Raw genomic sequence first — 25,418 nt, forward strand, 5'->3', positions numbered from 1 at the left:
TCTTACTCTTGATTTTCTAATATAAACAAATGATCAAGGTCAAGTTCCCACCAAGTCTGGGAGAACGCTTAGTAAACAGCAAAGCAGTGAAAGAAGAGAAAGGGACAGCCAGAGTCACAGACATACGGTCAAAAGTGCCTTCATCGTTCTTTATGGATGAAGTTGGGAGGAAGTTGGGATGAGCAAGGGAATTAAATAAGTAATACCACTTACTTCTACAATAAATTATTTCACATTTCTTTGTTCTTGTCCTAAAAACACTTTCTAGGATATAGCACATCTGATATTTCAAACCAGAGTCCTTGAAAAATCATAAGACACTTCTGCCTCACATTTGCTTTAATTTGGAGAGCCTGACAAGATGGCGCCACAGTAAAGACGCCAGGCTCAGTGCACCTCCTCCACGGACAACCAGATCACAGAGGAGCAGTTAGTAATCCCTGAAGGGAAAATAGAGATGACCACAGCACATTCTAGGAGCAACGGCCCGGTGGAAAGGGGTAGGAAAATCTTTGAGTGAACTGTGGTTATAGTGACCCCGGGGTGGTACAACCCACAAGAGAGAGGGGCAGCTGCTGAACAGAACCCCCTACAGTTGCTGACTCGGGACACATGCCAACACTGGGGTCTCATGAGATGCAGCACTGGATAAAGGGGTACACAGAGTTGGCACCCAGGATAGAAGAGGCACTGTTTGAAAGTTACAGGAGCTAGGGTGCAGATGGAGGATTCCTGGCTTAAACCTGAAGTTCTCAATATAGCACAGTTGGAGTCTGAATCAACGAGTAGGAGAAACAGGTCAGATCACCTGTTTCTTCTCATAGAAAAGGCTACTCAAAATCCAGGCTGAGATAGTCAAAACACTTTGCCAAACCCACCCCCACTTCAATGCTAAAACCAAACAACAAATGAACCCTTGCACAAACTAGAATTTAAGCACCTAGTAATAATAGGAGCAAATACACAGAATAAGGCTCTGTGCTGGAGAAGAGCACCAGCAGCCTGTGACTCCTTATCAACTATTAACCATGCGCAGCACTGCATCTAGTGCTCAAAAATAGCCTGCAGTGGAAGCAGACAGGAAACTGTAAGAGACACTAAGAAAGAGAGCTGACCAAGGGGAAAGGATCATGGTGGATCCCCAGCATAGCTCTGGGACACACTAGAGGTGATCCTAGTGCCCCAGTATCTATACCAGTTACCCCTCATTGGTTCCAGTTCTTCCATCACTTCAAGGTGCAAAGGCAAGAAGAGTCTGAAAGTCTCTAAAATTAAAACTAAAACTGAGGAGACAGGAGAACATAGCACAAATGCTGAGGCAGCAAAAAGAAAAAGAAAAAAGTTAAAAAACAACAACAACCGGAGAGAAGTCTGGATCCAGCAGAACTGCAGAACACGACTGGAGAGGAGTCCAAAGTATCAGTTATAACAATGCTTATGAAACTCAAACAACACAGGATATAAAACAGCAGCAGAATAAAGAAAATATGAGGCAACTACAATTAGAAGTAACAGAGCTTTATAGAAATACTATAAACTGAATTAAGGTTCTCTTTAATTAGAATCTTCAAAGAAATCACAAATGAAATAAATACATTTATGTAGATAAGACAAATGCATTGCAAATCAGCAACTAATTGGAAAATGGAAGACAGACATCTCATGTCTTACCTTGTTTTGATCTGTCCAGTAAAAGAAAAATCCCTGAGGGTCAGTCCTCAAAATAATTGGAGTGACGATAGTGGAGTCCTAGAAATGTTAGAAAAAACACATATATCACTGTGGAAGTCACTTAAAACAAGTAGTAATTGTTCAGCATTTCTCCAAGGTCATCAATTACTAATAAACATTTCCAAAATATTAGACATGGTATCTTGAACTTCATAGGATTATTAATTACATAACTGGGGCACTTCACCAATAATTAAAATATGTGGATATTATATGTAAAGGAAAAGACCAGTGATGCATATATTTACCAATTAGGACAAGTTTTTAAAGGCATTAAAGGCATTGACATGTTTCTATTTAAAAGCTATATTCGGCCTCCCTGGTGGCGCAGGCCCGTGCTGCTGTCTGCAGCCTCTGCAGCACAGGTTCAATACCAGCGGCCAGGGAGATACCCACATGGTGTGGCAGACCTCTCCTGTCTGGCCCACTGCTCTCCTCAGCAGTGTATTTCAGTTAATCTGCCTGTTCTGTTCCCCACTCTGTCCCTGGTGAATCCTCTGACCCTTCGGCTCATCTGGCCTGTAGCCCAGTTCTTGTATGCATGAATAAATAAATCTTTAAAAACAAACAAACAAAAAACTATATTTAGGTTTCCAAATAATTGTAATACATTGTAATACATTGTAATGTGTACATCATTACATATTTTTTTCTGATGGAAATTATCCAAAATCCACTCCTAAAGATAATATATTAAATTACATTTGTTCTGTAAAATGATTTTTAATTGTACTAAAGAGAGTAAACATAGCATTTGGGCATTGCTGTTTCCAAGGTAACAGTCAATAAGGCCATCTTTCTACATATTCAGGGAAATATACTCAAAATTTTTGTGAATTTAAATTTCACACAATAAAATAAAACATCATAGATAGTCTTCCGAATTTAAAGCATGTACATTATAAAGCAAAAACTGCATGCACTGTGATTATATTAAACATTTCTAAAATATGTGTTCTTTCTTTTGGCTATTTTCAGAAAGGCATACCATCTGCACAACAAAATACATGAAACTGGATATGAATTTTTATACTAAAATACTTAGGTCTTTGCAGGAATTGCATATTTTAAAGAAACATAAATTACCAAATTATTCAACATTTTCATATAAATTGTTACTACAGTATGTCATATCCTCTATCTGATCTATCTTCTATCTGTCATATCCTCTATCTATAATGACAATCAGAACTTGCAGAGATAATTTTGGAATTTGGGATTGTTTTTCTGATGGGTAAAGCAGATTGATGCTTTTAGGGTGCATGTTAAGTTTTATTGTAAGAACCAAGTTCTTTAGTCTGTTCCCTCTCCCTGCCTCATTCACATACCATGACTGAAAAAAAAAAGAGAGACAATAATAACGCCTATCTCAGAGGATTTTTTTTTGTGTGTGAGAACTGAGTAGGATAATTTGGGTAAAGCACTTGGACCAACACTTTCCACATTTTTTTATTATTATAGTAGATTGTGTTTGAAAATTGACTTACGAAACATTAAATAAAAGTTTGTCTGACATTCTTTGTTATTGTAGTAACATAAAATAAAATCTACCATTTTAAGTGTAAAGTTCAGTGGCACTAAGTACATTCACAGTGTTGTACAACCATCACTACCATTCATCTCCAGAACTTTTCCATCTTCCCCACTGAAACTCCACATTCATTAAACACTAACTGCCCACTCCCTCTACTCTCCAGTCCTGGCAATCACCATTCTATATTTTATCTCCAAATCTGAATACTCAATGTAACTCATATAAGTAGAATCAAATAATAGTTGTCCTTTTGTGTCTGGCTTACTTCACTTAGCATAATGCATTTAAGTTTGATCTGTAATGGGGCATATATAGAATTTCTTTTTCAAGGGTGAATAATATTCTGTTGTGTGTGTGTGTGTGTGTGTATCCCATTTTGTTTATTCATTCACTCTTTGAAGAATATCTGTGTTGTTTCCAACATTTTGCTGTTATGACCACAGTCTACAACTATCTGTTTGAGCCTCCTTTTAAGTATATTCCTAAAGTGGAAGAGCTGAATTACATGACCACTCTGTGCTTAATTTTTGAGAAACTGTCCTTCTATTTAATCCCAATAATTAAGATTTACTCTTCACATACAGTTTGAAAAAAACATATTTTTCAGACACAAAGATGTCAACCTACTTTACCTCAACAAACATCATTAAGAAAAAAAATAATTAAAATTTTTAAAAATCTTTTACAAGGATTGTGCTATTGTATAAAACTTCAGCTGGAGTTATAAATTTTCAAGTTACTTTTAAATGTCAAAATAAAGGACATCTGGAAACAAATTTGCTATTATAATGAAAGAATAAATTAAAATGTATTTTAGGTTTCTTCTATGAATTACCTGCATAAGAGTTCAGAGCACTATTTCCAATAAGTCATAGCAATATTTTCAACTGTCTTATCACCTACTCTTCTAGATTTGAGCAAAACAAAAGCTTCCCACAGGCTTCCCACACCACATAACCCCACTTCCACGTGAATTTGGAATTAAGCTGTAGGTAGAACTTATTCTCAGGTAAGTTCCTTATCAGGGCTGACAAGAGTGGCTGACAAGATTCTACCAGAAAATCTAGTGATAATTCACAGCAAGAATCCCAAGACAATCAAACATTTAAGTTAAAAGAGTAATACTATTCAAATGTATTATGTCAGAACACTGAACGAGGCTGCTTCATGTGTTTCAAATACTGTTATTTTTAGTTTATTCCTTCTCCTCCTTCAAAATTAAAATCCTTTGTTCAGTATTTTCTTGACCCGATTCTTCCGGCCGTACTTCCTCCGTTAAATGAACATTTATCTCAGCTCCCTGCCTGCTTCCTCCATAATCACCTCTAACATTCCAAGATCAGCTGGAACTTGGCATTCTTGCCACGCAAGGCAGGCTTTGACCCAGAAATACATGAATATCCATTTTTAATTCCACCTGCTTTTTTTCCCACCTCCCACATAGCTGCCAAGTGTCTATATTCTCTCCATATCAAAGTAGCCACTCAACCCACATCTCAAGTGTTCCTACTCGTCAGAACATATGCTCTAGTTTGAAGTTTAAACTGTATGGTCAAACTTCATTTCCAGGGCAACTGAAGATGAACTGTGACTCGCAGCATTTTATTGCAGAACAATGGAGAAAACTCCTAGATTTTTTTTTTGTAGCCTTTTTTCTTCCATCAGTATCTAAAAGATACACATTCCACAGATTTTGTCTTTTTCAAACTTTTGGGTACATCAGATTTTCTGGAAGGGCTTGTTAAAACAAAGATTGCTGGATCCTTTCCCCTCATTTACCAGGTCTGGGATAAAGTCTGAGGATCTGCAGCTCTAAGAAGCTCTCAATGCTGGTGCTGCTGGTGCAGAGACCACACTGATATCCGTGCATAAGCCTACAATGGGTGTAGCTTTTAGTTTTTTAAAAGATAAAATGTGAAAATAAAGCAAATGATTATTTAAAAAAGAATAATATACCCTAAAGAAACTGGAAGGAAATGACAAAGCACAAGCCCCTCCCAATACCAGAATATTCTTTATAAAAATCCCTGACAGAAAAATCAGACACATCCTGAACATCTGTTCTGAGTCTATCACTGCCATAGGAACCTTAAGTAGATTTCCTCATTTAATACTTATACTAATTTAAAAGTCAAACACTATTAATATCCTCAACTATACAAATAACCCAAAGTCTGGGTTAAATAACTTTCCCCAGGAAACCCAGCTAAGCTTCAAGGGAAGCACTGGAAATTAAACCTTTATGTACATCAGCACACCAGTGTTACTCAACATTTCTTCACTACTCCCTGCTAAGGAGCCTTTTTATATATTTATTTTCCTAAACATCCTTCATGAAATTTTAATACCAGAGTTATTCTGAATAATATCAATTTATATGTTGTATGTTTGTACATGTATGCTTCATGCAAAATTTTCTAAAAAGAATAAAAAGATGTTTTTGTCCATCAAGAGCTTTTTTTTTTTTTTTTTTCATTTTTTTGGAGGTCATTTGGGCCCAATTGAGAATGCAAGCTCTGTGCTGTGCTGTCCAATGTGGGCTCACTAGCCCCCTGTGGTTACTGATCACTGGAAAGTATGTTTGACTGAGATGGTATATGAGAATAAAAACAAGAATGCAAAATATTTCATTAATAATTTTTGATATTTTTTTAAAACATATTGGGTTAAATAAAAAAGTTATTAAAATTCATTCCACCTGTTTATTTTCCCACCTATTTCTTTTGACTTATTTTGATGTGATTTCTAGAAAACTTTAAAGTTCCTACATGATCCAACTTATATTTCTGTTGGGTTATTCAGTTCTAAAACTTCATGGGACAATAAGTTTTCTTGTTAACAAGGAAATCTCTTTAACAAAGCAAACCTGGTCAGCTTATTCCAGTTAGAAAGTTTTGATTTTTTTTCCATGTTAGCAGCTGCAATCTCATTTTAACATCTAAGTGTTAATATATACTTCAAACATCTAAATAGAGGCATCACGTTGCACCCCTACACCAGGTTGAGCTGTGTTATGGGCTAAACTGTGTCCCCCTCCCCAATACTTAAGTCCCAACCACAATATCTCAAAATGTGATGTAAGAGAGAGGATCTTTGAAGAATAATTAAGTTAACAGGAAGTTATGATGAGTCCTGATCCCATATGACTGGTATCCTTATAAAAAGAGGAAATTTAGACAAGGGCACACATAGAGGGAAAACTCAGGGAGAAGTTAGTGAGTTATAAGCCCAGGCAAGAGCCCTGGAACATAGCCGTCCTCTCTGGCCCTCAGAAGAAACCACCTCTACCAACACTTTGTTCTCAGACTTGCAGCCTCTAAAACTGAGAAATCGGGCCTCCCCGGTGGCGCAGCGGTTGAGCACTGGGTTGCAAAGCTGCCCGCGGCCTCTGAGGCACCCGTTCGATCCCCGGCTGCTCCCCAGCCACCGGAGGAGGGTCCCACATGGCGCGCAGACCTCTCCTGCCGCCCGCTGCTCCCCTCAGCAGTGTACTTCGGTCCTTCTGCCTGGTCTGCTCCCAGCTCTGGCTCTGGTGAATTCTCTCACCCTCCCGCGCTTCTGACTGTACCCAGTGCTTGTATAAACAAACAAACAAATAAATAAAAAACATGCCTCTATAAAAAAAAAAATAAATAAAACTGAGAAATCTCTGTTCCTTCAGCAACACAGTCTATGGTACTGTTATGACACCCTTAGTCGCTGAAAACAAGTGATAACCTTAAAACCTTAAGGCTAATATGAAGGCCTGGTTCACATATCCACAGCACGTCCCTTGAGGCCACTGTCAGAAAGTCTCTTGGCCAATGTTGACCAAAATACTGACTACACAATCAATCTGCACCCTTACACTATTACAAGAGAAAGCATGTGAATCTGGTTGTGCACTTCTAAACTAATCAATATCACAGAGTCAACAAGAAAAAATAACAAGTGATGTTCCAGAGGGATTGCCCAAGACTTGCATCAGGAAGCAGCAGAGCCAAGTAAAACAAATACATACATTGGGGTAAAACAGCTTATATAAAGTGAAACAAATTCTAATAGTCACAGGAAAACAGATAGGATGTCCATCAAAGGTCAGCAGTGTGGTCCTGACTCCAAGACACACACACACACACCACACACACACACCACACTCACATACACACACACACACACGCGGCAGCCTTATAGTGTTAAATTAGAATCAGTGAAATAAAAATCTATGTGGGTCAGTGTTGATGAGAATTTTCTTCCAAGTGGCTATCCAGCCTGAAATTTCCCCAAATAAAGGAAAGCAGAGGAGGTAAGAAGGCCCATTCAAAAGAGGATGTAAAGCAATGGAGAGAAGCACCATCAAGCGATGTGCCTTTTACCGATAGATATGAAAAACTCTTTTAACACATCACAGGGAAAAGGTAGAGGCATGGCTATCCAACGCCATGAAAGGAACTTCAGATACCTGTATTTGGGATACAAATGAAAGCCCAGCTCCCCGATTAACCAAGGTGCTTATTGTTTAGTGGTGGCAGCAGATGAGTAAACCAATCATTTCAATAAGAACTAGCTCTGATGGGTGTCAAGTGCATCTCACTGTGATTCTAATTTGCATCTCCCTGATAACTAATGACTAAGGATGTTGAACATCTCATATGTTCATTGACCACATGGTATGTTTGTATACGTGGGTGTGCGCACAGGTACATACAGTAACTGAACACTTTCTGAATTAAGATTTAATTCAGTGGTTTAAAGTTTAATCAGTGGTTCTGAATTGGGCAATGTTGCACTTTAGGGAAATCTTGGTGATTTTGGTTGTCACCCTGAAGGTTTTTGCTCCCGGCATGTGGTGGACTAAGGCCACAAAACAGCTAGCTGGCCAAAATGTCCACAATGTTTTGTTAAGAAATATGGTTTTCATGGCTTCCTGTTGACTTTATGATGAAGTCAGCACCTGAAGCAGTATATGTACAGACCCTTGCCATCCTGTCAGCATTACCTGTGTCTCCAAGCTCCCCACTTGCTTATTCTGCTTGGTCCTCAAAGACCTCTGTTCTTGCCCTCCTCAGAATGCCCCTTTGTGCTATTCCCTTAGCCTGACACATTCCCCCTGTTAGGATGGCCTAAGTCCTACTTATAACTCAGATCTTTCTATAAAAAGAACTTCTCCAGAGAAACCATCCACACTTCTTACCAGTTGTAATGAAATAGTTACCCCCCACCGCTTTGTTCAGCATCTCTCTCCCCCATAGGATACAAGGGCCATGGGGCAGAGACCGAATCATCTATCATTATAAATCCACGACATCAGCAGAATGTCTGCTTATAAGCAGCATCAATACATATTTAAAGTATGAATACTGAATGGATGGATAGCTACTGCAGGAAAAGAAGTGAGACAAATTCTGCAGTACCTTGGCAATAGAAATCTCAAAGCAGCGGTAAAGGCTTGGGAGGGCAGAGCAGCCATGGGTGGGATGTGAAGAAAAGGAGATATGAGTATAAGCTACACTTTCATTATGGAGAGGAGTTAAGGGAGAAGGTAATAAGTAAAGGAGGAAGTAGGGTTGGATTTTATGCTGGAGTTTTTATGACTAAAGGTATATTGATAGGTTTATAGAAGTACTTCAACAAAGATATTCACAGATACTGTCAAAGATGGGGGATACTAACAAAACCAGGAGTCAAAGGAAGTAAGGAGCATGCACCCCAGAACACTGAGAAAGTGCACTGCTATCCCAGGGACAGGACAGATGAAAGAATGCAGGGGCGCAGGATACTACACTATGAGTGGGGAAGGGAGGAAGTCAATACCAGTATCCCAGGGACTTCTATTTCCTCTCTACAGAGGGAATAATGCAGGTGGAAGTTTTATTATGAGTAATAACTTTATCAGTCTTTAATCTGATGTTTTTCTAATTTTAGCAGTAAAGTTCATATATTCATTTTTCTATATGAATCATTGCATGATAAAATGTTTTTTTATAATTATCAGTCTATTATCCTGTGACATCCAACCCTTTTGGGTTTCTTTAAGAAATTTTCACCATTAAAAAAAAAAAGAAATTTTCACCATTGAGAATGATATTGGCTATGGGCTTGTCCTATATGGCCTTTATGAGGTTAAGGTAGCGTTCCTTACTGTTCCTTGTATCCCGAGAATTTCAAGCGCCTTTATCATAAATGGGGCTTGTACTTTGTCAAAAGCTTTCTCAGCATCTATTGATATTATCATATGGTTTTTATATTTCTTTTTGTTGATGTGTTGGATTACGTTGATTGATTTTCAGATGTTGAACCATCCTTGTGTCCCTGGAATAAATCCTACTTGGTCGTGGTGAATTATCTTATGGATAATTTGTTGGATTCTGTTAGCTAAAATTTTATTGAGGATTGTTGCATCAATGTCCATTAGAGAGACTGGCCTGTAGTTTTCTTTTTTTGTGTTTTCCTTGTTTGGCTTTGGTATTAGTATAATGTTGGCTTCATAGAACGTGTTTGGTATTCTGTTAGCTAAAATTTTATTGAGGATTGTTGCATCAATGTCCATTAGAGAGACTGGCCTGTAGTTTTCTTTTTTGTGTTTTCCTTGTTTGGCTTTGGTATTAGTATAATGTTGGCTTCATAGAACGTGTTTGGTATTATCCCCTCCTTCTCAATTTTTTGAGTTTATGAAGGATAGGCACTAGTTCATTTCTGAATGTTTGGCAGAATTCATTTGTAAATCCATCTGGTCCTTGGCTTTTGTTTTTGGGGAGGGTTTTGATCACCATTTCAATGTCACTGCTTGTAATGGGTCTGTTTATGTGTTCTATTTCTTCTTTATCTAACTTTGGGTGATTGTAAAGTTGTAGGAATTTGTCCATCTCTTCTAGATTGTTGAATTTGTTTGCATATAACTGTTCACAGTAGCCTGCACCCTATGTTTATAACTGCATTATTTACAATAGCTAAGCTATGGAAACAACCCAAATGCCCAAAAATAGATGACTGGATCAAGTAGATGTGGCACATAAACACAAGGGAATATTACTCAGCAATCAAAAAAGATAAATTCATGCAATTTGCAGCAACATGGATGGAGCTGGAAGGGATCATGCTCAGCGAAATAAGCCAGAAAGAAAAAGAAAAATACCTGATGGTCTCACTTATAACAGGAATTTAGAAAACCTAAATAAGGGACTGGGAAAAAGACTAATTATAATAAAGTAAAAATCAAAATCAACAAGCAACTATAAACCAGAGTCACACTATGGGGCTGAAGGGGGGGAGGAGGGAGTAGGATCAAGACAAGGGGGGTTGGGAATTGTATGGAGACTAAAACCAAGATGGAAATGCATACATTACGCAAAACTGAAAAATGATGTAAAAAATATATAAAATTTAAAAAAGGGAAAAAAAGAAATTTTCATTGTAACATCAGTGCATATATGTGAGCATCTCTTTCAGAAAAGGAGAGACATGGGTCACATCAGAATAAGAGATGCAAATACATTAAGCACCATCATTTTCAGCAAATACTGAATCACTATTGAGTATACACTCAACCTTATAGCAGTGCCTTGTCAGCTCTGTATTGACAATAAACATTTTACTTCTCAAACTCACATGAAGAAACACAATTTATGAAGACCATTAGCTTATGTAGGACTCCAGGAAATTTCAGATGGAATGGAAGGATGGATACAGAGCTTGCCAACCAATGCCACAGGCAGTGTGTCATGAGAGTTTCAGTGTATGCTGGCTCTCCAGGTCTGTCTCCTGTGTGAGCCACTGTGAGCCAGAACACACCAGACCCTTCCTTCCTTCTCTGCCCTAAGCTCCTGCTGAGTGACAGACCTATGCTCTTCCCTAGGGAGAGAATATAAATATCATAAACCTGCAGTCCTCCAGGATCCCAGGTGCAGCTGAAACACAGACAAGACACAGCCACCTCTCTGTGGGCACCTTCCTGCACTAGGAGTCTGGATGGAGACTGTGGACTCACACTAACCTGAATTTCCAGTCACTGTCTTATATAGGGGCAGATGACTCATCCTCTACTCTTCCTACCATATCCTGAATTTCCCAAGATCAAGGATATCCACAGGAAGTCCTGAGACTGGTCTTAAAGGGAATCCAACAAAAGACATTTGCAAAGGTGTTGAGAAGAGAAAAAAGTAGGAGAAGCAAGTGCAATGAGTCTTGCCAGATAAAGAATTGACACTTGTTAGGCAATGGGAAAAATGACTTTTGTTTTACACTATTAATAAATACCATTCCACATGCATGTTTCTACACTGACTGACTGATATAGAACACTTGTAGACTATACTCGGGCATCTGTGCCTCAAAACCAGCAATGAAGCTGTCCTATCATTCCACAACTTACACAGTATGGACAAAAAGTGACTTTGTATTTATACCATAAGGAAGACACTAGCTTAAAAGGATGAGCATGTAAGGAAGGATCTAAGTTTTTACCAAAGGATTCTGTTTGGCGATGGCATGGTAGATTGGAAAGGAATCTGAATTTAACCAAAAAAAACCTGTTTTAAATTCAAACTCAGACTCCACTTGTTTGTCCTTGGGCAAGTCACAACTCACTAGCCTCAGTTTGTTTCTAGTAAAGTGAAAATAATATCCTTTGTTCTTTGACTACCACTGAGATGGTCTTAATAACTGAATGGAGGTGAATGTAAACGAATAATAGTACTTAGTAAGTACAAGGGCATATTATGAGGCCGGGACTCACTCTCTTAATATTGAACTCCTAAGGCAGCATCAGTGCAAAGCCCCACTTTCCTCAAATATAATATTAAATCACTAAAAGGGAAGGGCTGGAGAAGTAGGCTTCAGATGGGGTCTCCATGAATGACACCAGAAACTATAGCACTGACTCTTGAGCAAAGTTATCACCTCCACCATATTCACAAAGATAAGAAATCAAGAAGATACTCCTAGAAGCAAAAACAAGCCAGTTTAGCCAAAAGCCAAAGGAAGAGTAATCTGAGAACAGGGAGCAGACACTGCTGCCACTGCTTCTTCATAGTCAGGAAACTGGAAATTGAATACTGGAGACGCATTGCAGAATAATACTTCTTCCTTCAATACCTCACATACCTGTAGACACAGCCCAATGGCTGCAAAATTTCTGCCCTCTCAATCCTAGAGGAGTAGAGCAAAATTTGCAGCAGGAATATTAGGTGTCTCAAAAGGAGCTAGTAACAGAAGCTTCATACTTCCAGACTCTATTTTGAAAATCTCACTAAGAAGCTGTGGGACTGGTCACTAGGTGAGACACAACCATTTCCAAATCAGCACACATAAGAAAGGAGCATGGTTAGCAGCCAGCATTTTATCTTAATCTCCTAGATCACGTGCTGACTCACCTGGCAGTCCTTTTTTCACTCCTTTTAGAACTCATATGACCTCTTTTATCAAAAAAATGAACCAAATTAATTGATCATTACCTAATTCATAAATAAGTCCCAAAGAAAATCTGATTTTTAACAGCAAAATAAACTCTTAATCTCCTAGATATTAATGTCATATATTGAGAGCAAGCATATTCAGGAAAAGAGTGGGTTTGTTTTGATAATTAATCCATTTTTCCTGAATATGCTTATAAACTGCAATGCAATAAAAAGAAGAAAAACATTAAGTGAATACCATGAACAAAAAGAATGACTCAAGTGAGGGTCTTTTAAATTATATTAATACTATTTATTTATATTTTCTTATGGTAATAAGTGTTTCCCCATTTATAATGATATAGTTTTTTGATAATTATATAAATTTAGGCAACAGCAATAAATATAAACCGAAGTATTTTTTCAGACTACAAATTAAAATAAAAATTTCTAAAAATCAATAATCAGAAGTGAAAAAGATAATAAAATCAAATAGCAGAACTTAAAGCAATCAGAGGGAAAACATACTCTTAAAAAGAGTTCAACTTTATAAGTCTAGAAATCAAAAGTTCAAAGAAAACTTTATTCTATAGTTGCAAAAAGGTGCAGAATTGTCTTCTTCCAATTTAGAACAACTTAGATTATCCATAACGCCTTAATAGGATCTTGGTTCATGGATAAATATTTAAGGCATTTAAATAATATCAAAAAAAGAGTTCAACTTGGGCTTCCCCTGGTGGCGCAGCAGTTGAGCGCTGGGCTGTGAAGCTGCCTGCAGCCTCTGCAGCGCCAGTTCGATCCCCGGCCGCCGGACGAGGGTCCCACATGGCGCGACAGACCTCTCCTGCCACCCGCTACTCCCCTCAGCAGTGTATTTCGTCAGTCTGCCTGTTCTGTTCCCCGCTCTGGCTCTGGTGGATTCTCTCACCCTCCCGCACTTCTGACTGTACCCAGTGCTTGTATAAATAAATAAATAAATCTTAAAAAAAAAAAAAAGAGTTCAACTTTATATACTATTTCAATTCGTTTTTCTATAGAAATAGGTGGCTGCCTGAGATTTCATGTGTAACGGATCTCAGAAATATTTGCCCCGTTTCTTTACCTACTGATATATAGGAACACACAGTTCTGCCTGGGGAATCAGACACCCCCTAAATGGGGAAAGGAAAACGTCATGAAATCTGCACAGCTGAAATGTATGATACAACCTAAAAAGGCTGCAAGAACCGAATATCAGCGCGGTAACAGAGACACTAACATTTTCATTTAACAAGGATTTGTTATATAGGTAGAGCGTCAGAGGCTTGTCAACTCTTCACAATCAAGCCCCTTCCATTTTCTACTGGCACACCTAGCTCATGATTAACATGAACCAATCCTGATAAAGAAACATTTAAGTACAGGTTCCCAAGTTCGATATTAAAAAGGAAAATGTTCCTGTCCCACTTAAACGTCATTGCAGGTAAATATAATTTGAAGCTATTTATTAATAGGCTACACTTTCAAGGGACCATTCGAGATACGGTAATAGCCAGAGCAAATTATCCTAATGCACCATAGGTGGGAATATCAAAGTCAGGCGAGATAAGAGAGAAAACCCATGAGAGAAAAATACCTTCCAGAAACAGCACTGGACTTCTGCAGGCTATGCCAATAACCGCCTGGAGGCATTAGCTTCCTGCTAAATTACTAGAGTTTCACTGAGCTGTCTACTCCTGCGGGGAACTGACAACACCTGTTTCACATCCCAGATTTTACCTTAGCACAAGGGCCTAATCAAGTAGCATGTAAGGAAAAGTCAAGTCACTTCTGGTGTTCTTGTTCAAGAGGGTCCATTCAGCAACCCTAAAAATGCTTTAAGCAGAAGAGGGCTTGTTTTGTTTTTATTAAAAATGGGGAAAAATAGTTTTCTTCGATCAAAAATAGACCAAACCAATCTCTGGAGCTCTAAGTCAGGATAACCGTTACCCCTGGGAAGGGATGTAGGGGTTGGAAGGAAGGACCTGTGGGGTCCTGTGGGGCTGGCCATGCCATTCCCCGATCTGGGGCTGACTATGTAGGAGTGTTCTTTTAGTGGAAATTGATCCAGATGGATTTGCATGTTTTACTGCATGCATGTTATACTCCAAAAAAAAAAAGCTTAAAATAGCTTTATTGGTTCACTCTGAAAAAGTTATATATTTACACTTAGTTAACAGTAGTTACCATGAATGAGAAATTTACAAAAGCCCTTTGGACATGATAAATGGACATACTTGGGCATATTTATGTGGCATTTTAGAGGGCACCTGCCAGCCTTCCCATCTGAAATCTACCTCATGCTGTGCGGGGGCTGCATCCAAATCCACCACCTGCCACCAGAATTGTTTCTTCCCTGTTTCCCAGAACCTTTCCAAAGGGATGCTGCTGACTGCCCACTTCAGTAACCCTTCCCCTCTGCTCCCTCACTAATCTTGTCAGTGTTACCCTGTCATCCTTCTCCTGACACCATTGTGGAAACTGTAACTGCTAATTCTACAAAATGCAGAAAGTCTAAATTTTGTGCAGTATGCTGGGAAATGTATGATATATACTAGCATGTTTATTATTATTATTATTATTATTATTATTATTATTATTATTATTACTTGTTGTAGCCATTTTGTCTTTTGATGGGAGGGGAAAGTATTGGACATGAAGAAACAGTTGCTTGTCTCAAATCTACCGGGCATGAATCCAATTCCAAAATGCAGCCCTCTTCTTAAACAACTGAGCAGTCAGCAACTACAAGTTTTGAAAGTTACATGTTTTCAAGTCAGGATATACAATGTGAGATAAGATAGCTAGGAGGGAGTCCGGGGGGGAGAGAGAGAGAGGAGGGAAAGGGGTGACGGAAGGAAGAAAGAATAAAGTCTTGCTAACAGAGTTTTGTTTCATTATTTTCTCCATCTGGGCATCAGACCTGTGCACGATATAGATATAGATATAGATATAGATATAGATATAGATATAGATATAGATATAGATATAGATATAGATATAGATATAGAGATATAGCCCACTTTTTAAAAATTCCTATTATAACACTTCACTATTGCACAAGACCTACATTACTACAAAAAATGAAAATAGTGTTCAGCTTTGGTTTTACAGCAGCCCTCATAGAGGCAGACGCACCCAGTATTGTGAGAACGGCACCTCCAAGCTCCTTCGGCAAGAACTACTCGATACAGGCTATGCATTTATCATATCATCCCTGCTTTACCATATGGAACGGAAATAGCATATTAATAAAGTAAGACTTTTTAAGAATCTCTCTGATTCCCCTCTGATCTTAGCCCTGCTTATATTACATGTGATTTCAGATTTTATATATAGTATCATTTGTCAGGTTACTTTGTTGTCTGGAAATGTTCAAAACATTTTCCATAGAAGTTAATGGTAATTGTTTCTTTGGTTTATGTCATTTAAGCATAGGAAAAGTTTCCTATGATATCTCTACTATTGGAGACTGGAGAAATCTGATAAATATAAATACATCTATAAATTAAACTGAGGAATTTAAATAGAAATAAAACTTTTGGATGCTTTGTAACTGACTTGCTTTAAAAAGAATGGGTCTTGTTTTTTTCTTTTCAAATTGTAAAAACAAAAATCAAGGCACACTTTAAAGGGGATGGAGGAAAGATCTGGATGTTCCCACTTGGAGACTAAGGATCCTTGAACACATACTGATGACCTTCACGGCTGTCTAACTATCAAGAGACAATAAGTCTTTAAAAAGCATGTTTTATTGAGGGTTTTCTGTGTGTCAGGCACTTAACCTTAAAGGTCAAGTGAACAAATGGATATGTATTGCTCTATGTATAGTGCACGGGGAAATAGTACCCCCTTCACATTACAGCTAAGTCTGAGGTTGAGAGGCATTAAATAACTTCCAAAATTGAGATTTGATTTAGAGAGTGAGAGTAAAGAAAAAGAAAAAACAGAGATAAAATGAAAAAGACTTCTATTCCCCACAGATTGTTGGGACAAAGAGACAAGGTCCCAGATACATTAACAGGGCAATCAGAGATTGGGAGCCTATATACCGTTTTCATCCTTTCTCTTTCCCTCCACATCTTGTCCAGAACAGATCAAGGCCAAACACTTGAAATGAGAGATCCACAATCTCCCAAGCTCAACTAGCTACAAAAAGTCACTCCCCTTTCATTGTCCATTCCACCAGAACTCTCCTATAATGCCCACAGTCCTTTACACCCACATGCCACCAACAGAGTCTAATAATATACAAATGTAAAATAAATGCACGATGTCACTGGTGCAACAGGTATTTTCACCTTTATCTGCTGGCCAAGTTCTGGAAGACAAGGTTTAGCCATAATGTTCACACTGTCTACATTATTATGAGTTGTTCAAACATTAAAATATGTACAGATGCCCCCACAGACCCTTGGGACCCCCAGGATTCCCCATGATCATACAAAAATAAGGTTAATGCCTGGCTCTAGTGAAAAAGTGTGTCTTTAGGAGCCTGCTTCAGGCCACTACCCACCAGCTATCTGCTGTACTCAGTTAGTGCCTACCAAGCTTTTGACTATCACCCTCAGAGTATTCACAGGCTCACCAAAACACTGGTAGGTAGCTAACAGATTATGCAGGGTACTGTGCCCTCTGGCTGACATACTTCATTCCATAAGGTGGTCAGGACCATGAGACTGGTGATTATGATGTTTTAACCACTCAAGGAACAAAACAACCTCTTCACAATTCTTAATAGCCCAAACTCATCATCTTCAAATGTACCATTGTGTTATCTAATGAAATACTGAAAATCCAATTTGTGACTTGGCCTATCCTTCCTCTTAAAGACCAAAGAACAGAGTTCTACAAATTTTAAGTGAGATTAGATAGTTGAGAGTTTTTTTGAGTTATTTCTAGCATCTACTTTTCCTCTACACAAACAGAAGGGGGTGCACTAGTGGGGAAGGAGGCAGAATCAGAGAAAAAGACACATCAGCCACCCCTGCTCAAACATAGGAAATCAGAGTAGAGAGCCTCTCAAAATCTCTTTTCTTTCCCTTTTGAGCAATCCTACTGGAAGCAGGTGAAAATGCTGAAAGTTTTTCATTGCATATGACAAATTCAAAATAAATTTGTGAATATGAGTTAAACCAGCCTGGGCATCAGCCACTTCATAAATATCCCAGAAGAGCTAAAAAGATTGTTCATGATTATGTCACTGAGCTCTTTCTATCTCTTAGGTAGAAAGGTAACAATTGGATGAATTTCTCAAAAATCCCAACATAGAGATAAAATTATATTCACAAGCCAGCAAAAACTGACATAGGCAACAAGATTGTGCTAACCATCTGTCACATTTTTCAAGTTATAGCACAAAATCTATCTCAGTGGTTTCAAATTGTGGTTCCCCAGACTGGAAGCCTCAGCATCATTCAAGACTCTATGAGATATGGAGATTTTCAAGCCCAATCATAAACCCTTTGACTCAGAAACTGAGGGTGAGACCAAGGAATCTGAGTGTTAGCAATCTCCTCAGATTGTTCTGATACAAAATCGAGTATAAGAAGTGCTGTTTTGTCCTATTGGTTACTCCCAACTATTAAATGAAATAACAAACAAGAGGCAGCAGAGATTCAGAGAGGCTCAGTGGGTAACCTGAAGTCACACAGCTAACTGACAAACAAACAAACAAAAACTTAGTTGGTAAACCCAGGTCTTTGGACTCAATATCTAGTTCTCTTTTATCTTCAACACATAGTCTCACTGAGATGCAGTATAATAATCCAGTTCGATTTTCTAGAAGGGCAAATATGAGCTGGGAAGGAGAGAGGGGAGAATAAAGGCAAGATAAGAAAGTTTGGGTCTGTGCTAGCCCACAAATCACCATGGAGAACAAGAGAGCCAAGGAACTTGCAGCACAGGTCATCGTATTCTAGGTTACCCCTGGCTGCAACCTGTTCTGCCTCATACTAAGATTTGAGATGCTACTAGCCTCTCCTCTTTATTTCCTATATTGTTCCTGCAAAGCTCACAGGGGCTTCCTCTCACCCTCTTTGTGGGACTACTGACATCTCCATCACTCTTCCTGCACCACTAATCTGCACACATCTCTATCTCATTGGTGTTCTTGATAATTTTCTATCATCTCCACCTGGCATGTAAAGTCTATACTTTCTTTAACACCCAAGAATCTAGTCCAGGGCCTGGCATTAGCAGGTGAGGATGAAAAAATATGTTCCATAAGTGCATAAAATAAAAATCATATACCTGGATTATCAAAATGTGATTCCACAAAAGACCTTCATTTTCAGTTACTGGATATTGTCTTCCAAAGTAGACATTCTGGCATATTATTTAAAACACATTTTATTTTATTTTTTTTTTTTAATAGAGGCATGTTTTTATTTATTTATTTATTTATTTATTCATTTGTTTGTTTTGTTTATACATGCACTGGGTACAGTCAGAAGCGCGGGAGGGTGAGAGAATTCACCAGAGCCAGAGCAGGGAGCAGACCAGGCAGAAGGACCGAAGTACACTGCTGAGGGGAGCAGCGGGCGGCAGGAGAGGTCTGCGCGCCATGCGGGACCCTCCTCCGGTGGCCGGGGAGCAGCCGGGGATCGAACCGGCGCTGCAGAGGCTGCTGGCAGCTTCGCAACCCAGCGCTCAACCACTGCGCCACTGGGGAGGCCCTAAAACACATTTTAAAATCATACTTTGAAGAAATCCAAAACTTATTCTGAAATTCCCTTTTCTATTCTAATATGTGAAGTCTCCTCTGCTCCTCCATCAGTCCTTCACTATTTCTCAGTAAATCCATTATCTCATGAGCTCTCTACTTGAGGATCTCAAGATAGGCAAGCTAGTTCTATTTGTTGCTGAATTGCACTTTCCTTTATTTTTCCTTGACACAAACAAAGCCCTTAATCTGTGTCTGAATTTATTGTTTAGATTCTATTCCATTACAAAAATATCCAGTGCGTAGACTGGGACAGAAGGAAAAAAGTGTAAAATCTGCAGTAAAAGGTTGCATGTTTACATCCTTGCCCACAGCATTTAATAACTGGCATGAGCTTTCAAGGAAGCTATGGCTCATAGTCCAAGTTTCCTCTGCGCTTCCAACTGGACAAAATAGACAAGCCGACCCACTCAGCTAAGTAATTGGATTCACTACCTGGAATATTTAAATTGTTTTAAGACACTGGAAAATGGCTTAAGAAGATTAAAGAAAAATACCCTGGAGGATAACAGGCTATAATTTACTAGGTGGAAAATCTTTTCAGCAAGAAAAACACCTCATTCTCCTAAAATCCCTTCTGTTAAAGAAATGTCTTAATCATTTTGGACCTAGATTTCCTTGGATCCTAGCAGTTCTGGCTTATTCCAGTGGTTTGTTCTTATTAGATCTTACGAATGACACCCAGGATATAACTGCTAACATATCATCCTCCATTTGAAGATTCACGTTTTCAGCAAAATTATTAAAGTGTTTGAAGGCAATGTGGGGGAGAGGGAGGGTTCACTTGAAGTTCGGGGTTCCAGGGTTCCTATGAAACAATGGAGTTGCAGGGCTGAGCCACGCTCTGCCTCATCTGGAAAAAGATACAGGTAAATCGTGGGCGAATGTCTTCACGGATCTATTCCAAGCTGAAGATTCCTCAGGCCAGCTCAGTTCTCCCAAAACTAGCCTTCAGCTTCTGCCTGCAGAACTACGGTGGGTGTCCTCCTGGACCCCTTAAAACCTCCCCTTCTGCTCTCCTGCCTTCCCAGGGGTGCCCTCCCCTGTCCTTCGCAGGCCCCCTTCCTCCGGAGCATGGCGCTGAAGTTTGGCATCAACGACCACCTGTCGGCTGGACCGCTGTGTCCTCTGCCGCGTGGGCTCCAAGCGCTCAGATGGTTAGCAACCACTAAACACTTTCGGACTTCGGGACTGTTCTTTCTTGCACACGGGCAAAGGGGATGACAAGCAGAGCGTGTGCGGGCGGAGAGGGGCGCGTCTAGTCCCTACCCCAGAGCTTTCCAGCTGTTCCCAACTTCACACGCCCCACTTTCCAAACTCTCAGACCCGTCAAACGAAAAGCCTGCACGCGCTCTTGCTCTTTTGGCCCAACAGATTGAAGACCCTCAGAGGGCGCTCGCCGGACCCAGCAAAGAGGTCAAGTAGTAAAACCCCGAGGGCACAGGCGCGCGCGCCAAGCCCCTACTCTACGGCCCGCCTGGGCAGTAGCCAACCTGTGCGTCCCGAGGCCGTCCCTGCGGCTCCAGGAGCGCCCATTGCATAACGCGCCCCTCGCCCCACCCCCACGCCGCCCGCCCTGCCCCACGCGCGGCCAGCAACCCCAGCCGGGCCACCCCAATACTTACATCATCCCACTTGACGAATTTGGTGCCCTTCTTGAGGCTGTCGGACACGCACACTGGCTTGAGTTGCAAAGCGTGCACTCCAGGCTGTGCCCCGGCCATCTGGGCTCCCCGGGGCTCCCGGCGGCCCGGGCGAGCGCGGCAGCGATGGGGCGCGGGGCGCGGGCTCAATGCACTGCTGGAGAGACGCGAGCCTCAGCCACCGCGCCGGCCTCCCCCGGCCGCCCGGCCTCCGCACCTCCTCCGGCGCGGCTCAGCAGGCGGGGCGCGCGGGGGCGAGGCGCCGGGCCATGCCCCGGGCGGGACGCGGGGTCGGGCGCCCGCTGTGGATGCGGAGCCTCAGACGGCGAAGAGAAGCCGAGCCCAGCAGCCGAGGCTGCCAGCCGCCGCTGGATTCTGCTCCTGCGCCGCCACCGCCTCAAAGCGCACCATTCAGCACATCCTCTATACAGAGGGAGAGAGCGGAGCGAGTGACACACGCTCAGCGCCCCCCCCTCCCCGCCCTGCTCCTTTCCCTCCTCCCTCCGCCTCCCGCCTACCCTTCCCCGCCACCCTAGCTCGGTCCCTCCTTCCCCCCGCGGCTCCCAATCCAACTTTGCGCGCTGGGTCAGGAGCCGGGAAACAGGGACACAGCGGCATCTCCCGGCTCCGAGGCCTCAGTGCAGCCAACGCCTGCGCCGCCCGCCTGCCCTCTGAGCATGCCCTGAGCCCCAGGGTCTGGGGTGCCCGGAGTGACCCCAGCCAGGTGCGCCCCGGGGTTGCTTGCGGAACTTGAACGCAGGGCTGGGGAGCCTTTGGATGCAAATTGAGTGGGAAAAAGGAGCCCGAGGCTTGAATCAGAAGAGGCGACCTACAGCTGCGCCCTGGAGCTTGAGCTCTGCTGCGCGGCCACAAACCAGCTTTTTGGAAAGACTATTATTATTTATTAGTAGAGAGGAGAAGAGTTGAGAGGTTTGGAGAGCTCTTTGGGGAAATTTCGCCGCTCCTGAGAGTTTGCAGCGCGCTGCTCTGGAAGCTAAGCATTTGGCTAAAGTTGTGATTTTGAGATAGAAAACCTGTCCAGAGAATAGAATCGGTTTTATTTTCTGCTTGTGTGTGTGTGTGTGTGTGAGAGAGAGAGAGAGAGAGAGAGAGAGAGAGAGACAGAGAGAATCATAGGATGAACATAAGTCAAAGAATGTTCATCTAACTCAACAATCATTTTTCAGTTTTTTCAAAAAAGGAAATTACCCCACCATAATGAATAAATTATAAAAGATTGCTAATACCAGTGTTTGAAAAGATGTGGAGCAACTGGAACGCTCATCCAATGATGGAGAGAATATAAAATGATAAAGCTACCTTGGAGAACAGTTTTTTATAAAGTTAAACATTTACTGAGCATAAAAACCCAGAATTTCCACTCCTAGGTTTTTGCTCAAGAGAAATGAAAACATGTGTCTGCATAGGCTTGTGCAGCAATGTCCATAGCTTTCTTCATAATATGCGAAAACTGTAAACTACAAATATCAATCAACAGGTAAATGGATAAAAAAGGGAGGGGGGGTGGAACATGGATACCCAAACAAAGGAATATTGTTCAGAAATCAAAAGGAATATCCTGTAACCCCACAGTGAATTGTACAGATATTAAGTCTAGTGAAAGCAGCTGGTCAAGATAGACCACATACTGTGGGATCCATTTGAAGGAATTCCAGTACAGTCCAACTAGTATATGTTCTAAAATTGCTTTCTTGACCTTAGAGGGCTGCAACAAAATCTACTTCCAGAGTTCCTGATCTTCTCAATCGATTTTCCTTACAATTTATCCTAGTAGATATGTGCTTTTTTCTTTTCTTGTCTTTGCTGCAACCCCTTGATTATCTATTGGAAAGATTATTGGACAAGGTTTTAGCTATCAGAATAGCTTGGGAAGGCAAGAAAGAGATGACCATTCTAGAAGTCAAATTTGGAGGATGAGAAATGGATTCTAGGCAGAATGAGAAAGTAGATCGAAGCTCCTCTTGGTGGCTTACTGCATCTGTGTTCTCTAGTCCTTGCCGTTCTTTATAGCTACACATTTTGCCATGTGACCATATAGTTTCCAACCATATACACTGTGGATTTATCCACCCCATTGATATTGGGCAAAGTAACTTTGCATTGGATATGACATGAGCAAAGGCTTGAAATAAGCTTCTGAAGTTGGACTTGCCATCTTGGCTTTCTTACCATTTATATGAGATGAACATATCTCAGAGAGCCATCTGGGGTCAATATAGGCCTTGTCTGCAGCTTGGAGGCAAAACCAACAGAATTTATCCCAGGCCTATCAGAATCCAGCCAACCTTATGAGCATGACAATAAATACTCATTGTTGAATGCTGCTAAGCTGGGGGGCCATTTGTTATGTACCATTATAGTGGTAATAACTGGTTGAATGAATAGTCATTCATCTAGTATTCTTAATTCTTCCCAGCTGATTCTGTGAATGGAAATGTCAGAAGGAGAATAAAGCTGCAGAATTTTGAACATTTATCTTGAAGACAAACATTGGCTACAAGAGCTGCTTCTGCCAGCAAAAGGATGCAGCTTGATCCCAGAGGGCTGTACAATAAACCCCACCAACATGTAGGACGAGGCTTGAAGCAGTTTGCTTGGTTCAACTTCCTCATTTTCCACACCTTTGGTTAAGGATACAAGACAGAAACATTTTTAAAGAGTGGGATTTTTGCCATGCAAAGGGATCTGTAAATACATCCAAAAATTTTGTGAGCCAGGCCTGTGATCCATCAAGTTCAGTGCTCTGTCCTGTACTTGAAACAATAGAAAGGTCTGTTTTGGTGAGAGAACAGAATTGCCATTTGGAATGTCAGCCTCAGGGAGCTGGCAAAGCTAACCTTTATTGAGGGCTCACTGTAGTTCAGATCACTGAACTAAGTGCTTCTGAGACATCCAATAACATAATCCAATATACAACAGCACTCTCCCTCCCAGTCTTCCTGGGTTCTATGCAAACTCTGATTTCACTCAGATGGCAAAGTGCTTAGGGAAGGTGGGTCATTTCCCTTACTAAGGGATGAATTATGATTGGTCTTGGTCTGTAACACTTAATAGAATTCCATTCTTCTTTGTGTTGGTTTAGGAGATGGTTCAGGGCCCAGATCTGCTCCATGGACAGAGGAAGGTAGCACTTCATGGAAATCTCTCTCTTCCATGCTCTGTCTCTAACATACACACACACACACACACACACACACACACACACACACACACGCACTGTACTGCCAAGTACAAAAATGCAGTCTTGGTCCTTCATGAGATAATAAAGTATATTTATTGTTATAATGTGTGCCTTAATTGTTACTCTAATTGACAGAGGATAAAATTATTATCTTTCATTTACTGGTTATAAAACTGAGTCCAAGAGATGAATTAACTTAATCAAGGTCACAAAGCTGGGGGCTGAGTTTGAGGACTATGAACTCTGACATTAGAATTTGACTCTTAACTACTATGTGGTGACTTCCAAAGCTTCCAGCTCAGATATGAGTAGTTTCTCCCTACTTTTAACCACAATGCAATATCAGTAATTCTGATTCCCCTATAAAACTGAGTTATCACTTCATAACTCACTTGAGGCTGTCCACAGTGGCAAGGGCAGGTAGTTTAATTTGAATAAACATACTTTCTCACAGTCAGTTCTACCAGTCACTAGCTGTGTGACATTGGGAAAGTCTCTTAGCTTTTTGAGATACAAAAGTCTAATAATTTAATGGATAAATAATAATGATGTTAAGAGTTTATTATATGCCAAGCACTATTCTAAGGGTTTTACACTTTTAATCCATTAATTGTCACATTAACTCCATGAACCGAGTTACTATTTTCATGTCTAGTTCATAGTGGAGGAAACTGAGTCAAGGAAGGATTAAGTGCTTGTCCAATGTTTTCCAGTTAGTCAGTGGTGGAAATTCAAACCCAGGCAGTTTGATCCTGTTGCCATCATATTGAATCATCAGACTATGGTAACTTGAAGTGTTATTGTAAAGACGAAATGAAATTGTGTGTGTAGGTTTCTGTCACATAGTTAGGGCTAATTAGTGGTAGTTAATGCATTGGTAATTATGCTAAAACTGTATTGTGTTGCTTTTATGTATCCTGGAATAACTCTTTTTTTTTTTTAGTATTCAAAGACAGCATTCTAATTCTGTGGTCTGTGATTTAGTCAACATCTTCTTGCCTTCATTGATTCTATAAAATTTAATCATATCCCCTTTCACATCTAACCTTTTAGAATTCAAAAATTATTTTTTTCTATTATGAATAAATAAGTTTAAATTGCATCTAAATGTCAGGGTGCCTCTATCTTTATCTTTATAGAGATAGAGAAAAACTACCCCAAACTAGCTTTATGCTAACATCACCTGGGTTACATT

The 25,418-nt window shown here is 40.3% G+C and overlaps 1 protein-coding gene across 2 annotated transcripts in view; it reads right to left on the reverse strand.

Annotated features, from left to right (window-relative positions):
• Window positions 1-21,473, reverse strand: part of PLCB1 (phospholipase C beta 1) — a 642,089-nt gene extending 620,616 nt beyond the window's left edge. Inside the window, exons 1-2 of one of the 2 annotated variants that reach the window (XM_054696419.1) lie at window positions 21,004-21,473; window positions 1,672-1,749 (exon numbers count right to left, since the gene is read on the reverse strand). In XM_054696419.1, the coding sequence (XP_054552394.1) occupies window positions 1,672-1,749; window positions 21,004-21,102 (177 nt within the window). In that variant the 5' untranslated portion in view covers window positions 21,103-21,473. The remainder of the gene's footprint in view (window positions 1-1,671; window positions 1,750-21,003) is intronic. The other variant, XM_054696430.1, reaches the window with a different exon arrangement.
• Between the last annotated feature and the right edge of the window lie 3,945 nt (window positions 21,474-25,418).

Source organism: Talpa occidentalis, unplaced genomic scaffold (assembly GCF_014898055.3).
Source record: "Talpa occidentalis isolate TD23 unplaced genomic scaffold, MPIMG_talOcc4v2.1 talOcc4.10, whole genome shotgun sequence".
Lineage (NCBI taxonomy): Eukaryota > Metazoa > Chordata > Mammalia > Eulipotyphla > Talpidae > Talpa > Talpa occidentalis.